This window comes from Trichechus manatus, unplaced genomic scaffold (genome assembly GCF_000243295.1).
Source record: "Trichechus manatus latirostris isolate Lorelei unplaced genomic scaffold, TriManLat1.0 scaffold00087, whole genome shotgun sequence".
NCBI classification, from domain to species: domain Eukaryota; kingdom Metazoa; phylum Chordata; class Mammalia; order Sirenia; family Trichechidae; genus Trichechus; species Trichechus manatus.
In genome coordinates, this window is record NW_004444023.1 from 2,859,595 (window position 1) to 2,862,448 (window position 2,854).

Sequence of the window (2,854 nt, forward strand, 5' to 3'; positions counted from 1 at the left end):
CCCCCCCACCCCTCCCATCCCTGGTAACCAACAAGAATTGTTACATTTTGCGTGTGAACTTGAAAATGTGAATTCTTGAATAGATAATTGCCTTTATGAACAACTGCCTCCTTTGCCATACGACAAGAACTGGATGGTGTCTGCATACCATTACTGAACATTTTGACCAAAGATTCTATAGAAGAATCGTGATCAAAAGAGGGAAAATGTGGAACAGAAGTTCAGATTCTCATGAAATCCAGACTTTCTGGAGTCATTGAGGCTGGATGAACCCCTGAAACTATTGCCCTGAGACAGTCTTCAAATCTTAAACCAAAACTATCCCCCTGAAGTCTTCTTTAAACTAAACAAAAGTTTAGCTTAATTAGTGAAGAATGTCTGCCTTGAGCATTGTGCTCTTTTAAAGAACTATCTATATGGGATCAGGCTGACAACAGCAACCTGAAAGGTTAGATAGGAAACTTAGGGGGCAGTGAATTTACGTTAATGTGGGAGCGACAATTCGGAAAAGGACGGTGAGAACGGTTGCACAACTAAAAGAATGTAACCAGTGTTCTGAATTTACATGTAGAAATTGTTTGAATTGGTGTATGTTCTGCTGTGTATATTTCCAACAACCAAAAATAATACAATAGATTATCAAGAAAAATACAAACAATAAGTAAATAAAATGTAGATTCTGATTCCGTAGGGCTGTGGTGGGGCCTGAGATTCTGTATTTCAAGCAAGCTCCCTCTGATGCTGAGGCTGCTGGTTTAGGGACCACGCGTGGGGTCGCCGAGGCCTAAAGTTGCAGTGTTCGTGAAGAGTAGAGAATAGCAAAACTCCCCTGCAAGGCAAATGTCCAGTCTCATGCCTGCTCTTCAGCTTCAAAGCTCTCATTTCACATTGCAACCTGGGCAGGGGAGCAAAAGACAAACACAAGGTCAGCTCCATAAAGCAGAGACTGTCTGTTTTAACCCCGTCTCTTCATAACATTAAGAACAGTGTTTAGCACATAGTGTTGTTGTTGTGGTTAGATGCTGTCAAGTCATTTTCGACTCATAGTGACCCCACATGACAGATGAGAACTGCCCCATAGGGTTTTCTACACTGTAATCTTTATGGAAGCAGATCGCCAGATCTTTCTCCCGTAGAGCTGCTGGGTGGGTTAGAACTGACAACCTTTTGGTTAGCAGCCGAGCATGTAGCTGTTTGTGCACCAGGGCTCCTTTTGGTGTATAGTAGGTGCTCATAAACAGCTCCACCATCTGTCTGTCAGTTTGTCTTACTGTGGTGGCTTACATGTTGCTGTGATGCTGGAAGCTCTGCCACTGGTATTTCAAATACCAGCAGGGTCACCCATGGTGGACAGGTTTCAGCAGAGCTTCCAGACCAAGACAGAGTAGGAAGAAAGGCCTGGTGATCTACTTCCAAAAATTAGCCATGAAAACATTATGGATTATAACAGAGTATTGTCCAATATAGACACATCATCAGCTAGAAAAGAACATCATGTTTGACAAAGTAGAGGGCCAATGAGAATGAGGGAAACCCTCAGTGAGACGGATTGACACAAGAGCCGCAACAACGGGCTCAAATGATCATAAAGATGGTGCAGCACAGGGCAGTGTTTCATTCTGTTATACAGAAGGTTGCCGTGAGTCGGAGTTGAACTAACAACAACACAAATAGCTGTTGAATGAATACATATTATAGGTTGTGACCATTAGGAGTTATTTGCAAATATCCCAGGTCGCTATAAGGTCCCTACGAGTCAGAATGGACTTGATGGCAATGGGTGTTTAGGAGCCCTGACAATGCAGTGGTTAAGCACTCGGCTGCGAACCGAAAGGTCAGAAGTTCGAACCTACCTGCTGCTCCACGGGAGAAAGATGTGGTAGTCTGCTTCCGTAAAGATTTACAGCCTTGGAAACCCTATGGGGCAGTTCTACTCTGTCCTATAAGGTTGATATGAGTTGGAATCGACTTGATGGCAATGGCTTTTGGTTGATGGTGCAAAAGGTTAGGTGCTAAATTGATAACCAAAAGGTTGATGGTTCCAATCCACCCAGTGGCTCCTCAGGAGAAAGACATGGTGATCTGCTCTCCTAAAGATTTACAGCCTCAGAAACTCTATGGGGCAGTTCTACTCTGTCACATGGAGTCGTCGTGAGTGAGAATCGACTCGATGGCACCCAACAACAACAGCAACATTAACAAATACCGAAGTCTGACTGTATCTCACCTGCTGTGACAACAGTCTGGTGTTGTAGGAAAAGCATGTGCTGCTAGATTGGCAATAAATACTCATAAGACTTGCTGTGTTCATATTTCCCCTTCTGCCCCTCATTCTCTGCAGATCCCCCCAAGTGTATCTTCCCCTTCACCTTCAGGAAAAAACTCTTTTACAACTGCACCAAGAAAGGCTATATTTTGAATCGGAGCTGGTGTTCCTTGACGGATGATTACAACAGAGATGGAAAATGGAAGCAATGCTCCCCTCACAAGTAAGGTGGCCGGGGAAGGAAGGGGTGGGGTTTTTACAGATCTTCAGATGGGAAACCCTCTGGATTAGTGTAGGGGGGACGTTTAGGGTCTAGATTATCTGGTGATGGCTTAGATCAAGGGTCTGCAAACATTTTCTGCAAAGGCCCAGATAGTTAATAGTTTGGACTTTTTGGGCCGTGGAGCCTCTAATGATCTTGTTGTCTTATGCCACCTCCTGATGACCCCATGTTTTAGAACTGCCCTCCGTAGGGTTTTCTTGGCTGTAATTTTACGGAAGCAGATTGCCAGGCCTTTTTTCCCCCCGCAGTGCCATTGGGTGGGTTCAAACTGCCAACCTTTCGGTTACCTGGAGTTAAGTATTTGC

General features: G+C 44.4%; 1 protein-coding gene across 1 annotated transcript in view; it reads left to right on the forward strand.

Moving 5' to 3' along the window:
- Nucleotides 1-2,493, forward strand: part of LOC105756558 (binder of sperm protein homolog 2-like) — a 6,291-nt gene extending 3,798 nt beyond the window's left edge. The window contains exon 3 of the mRNA XM_012557025.1: nucleotides 2,342-2,493. Within this exon, the coding sequence (XP_012412479.1) occupies nucleotides 2,342-2,493 (152 nt within the window). The remainder of the gene's footprint in view (nucleotides 1-2,341) is intronic.
- The last annotated feature ends 361 nt before the right edge of the window (nucleotides 2,494-2,854 follow it).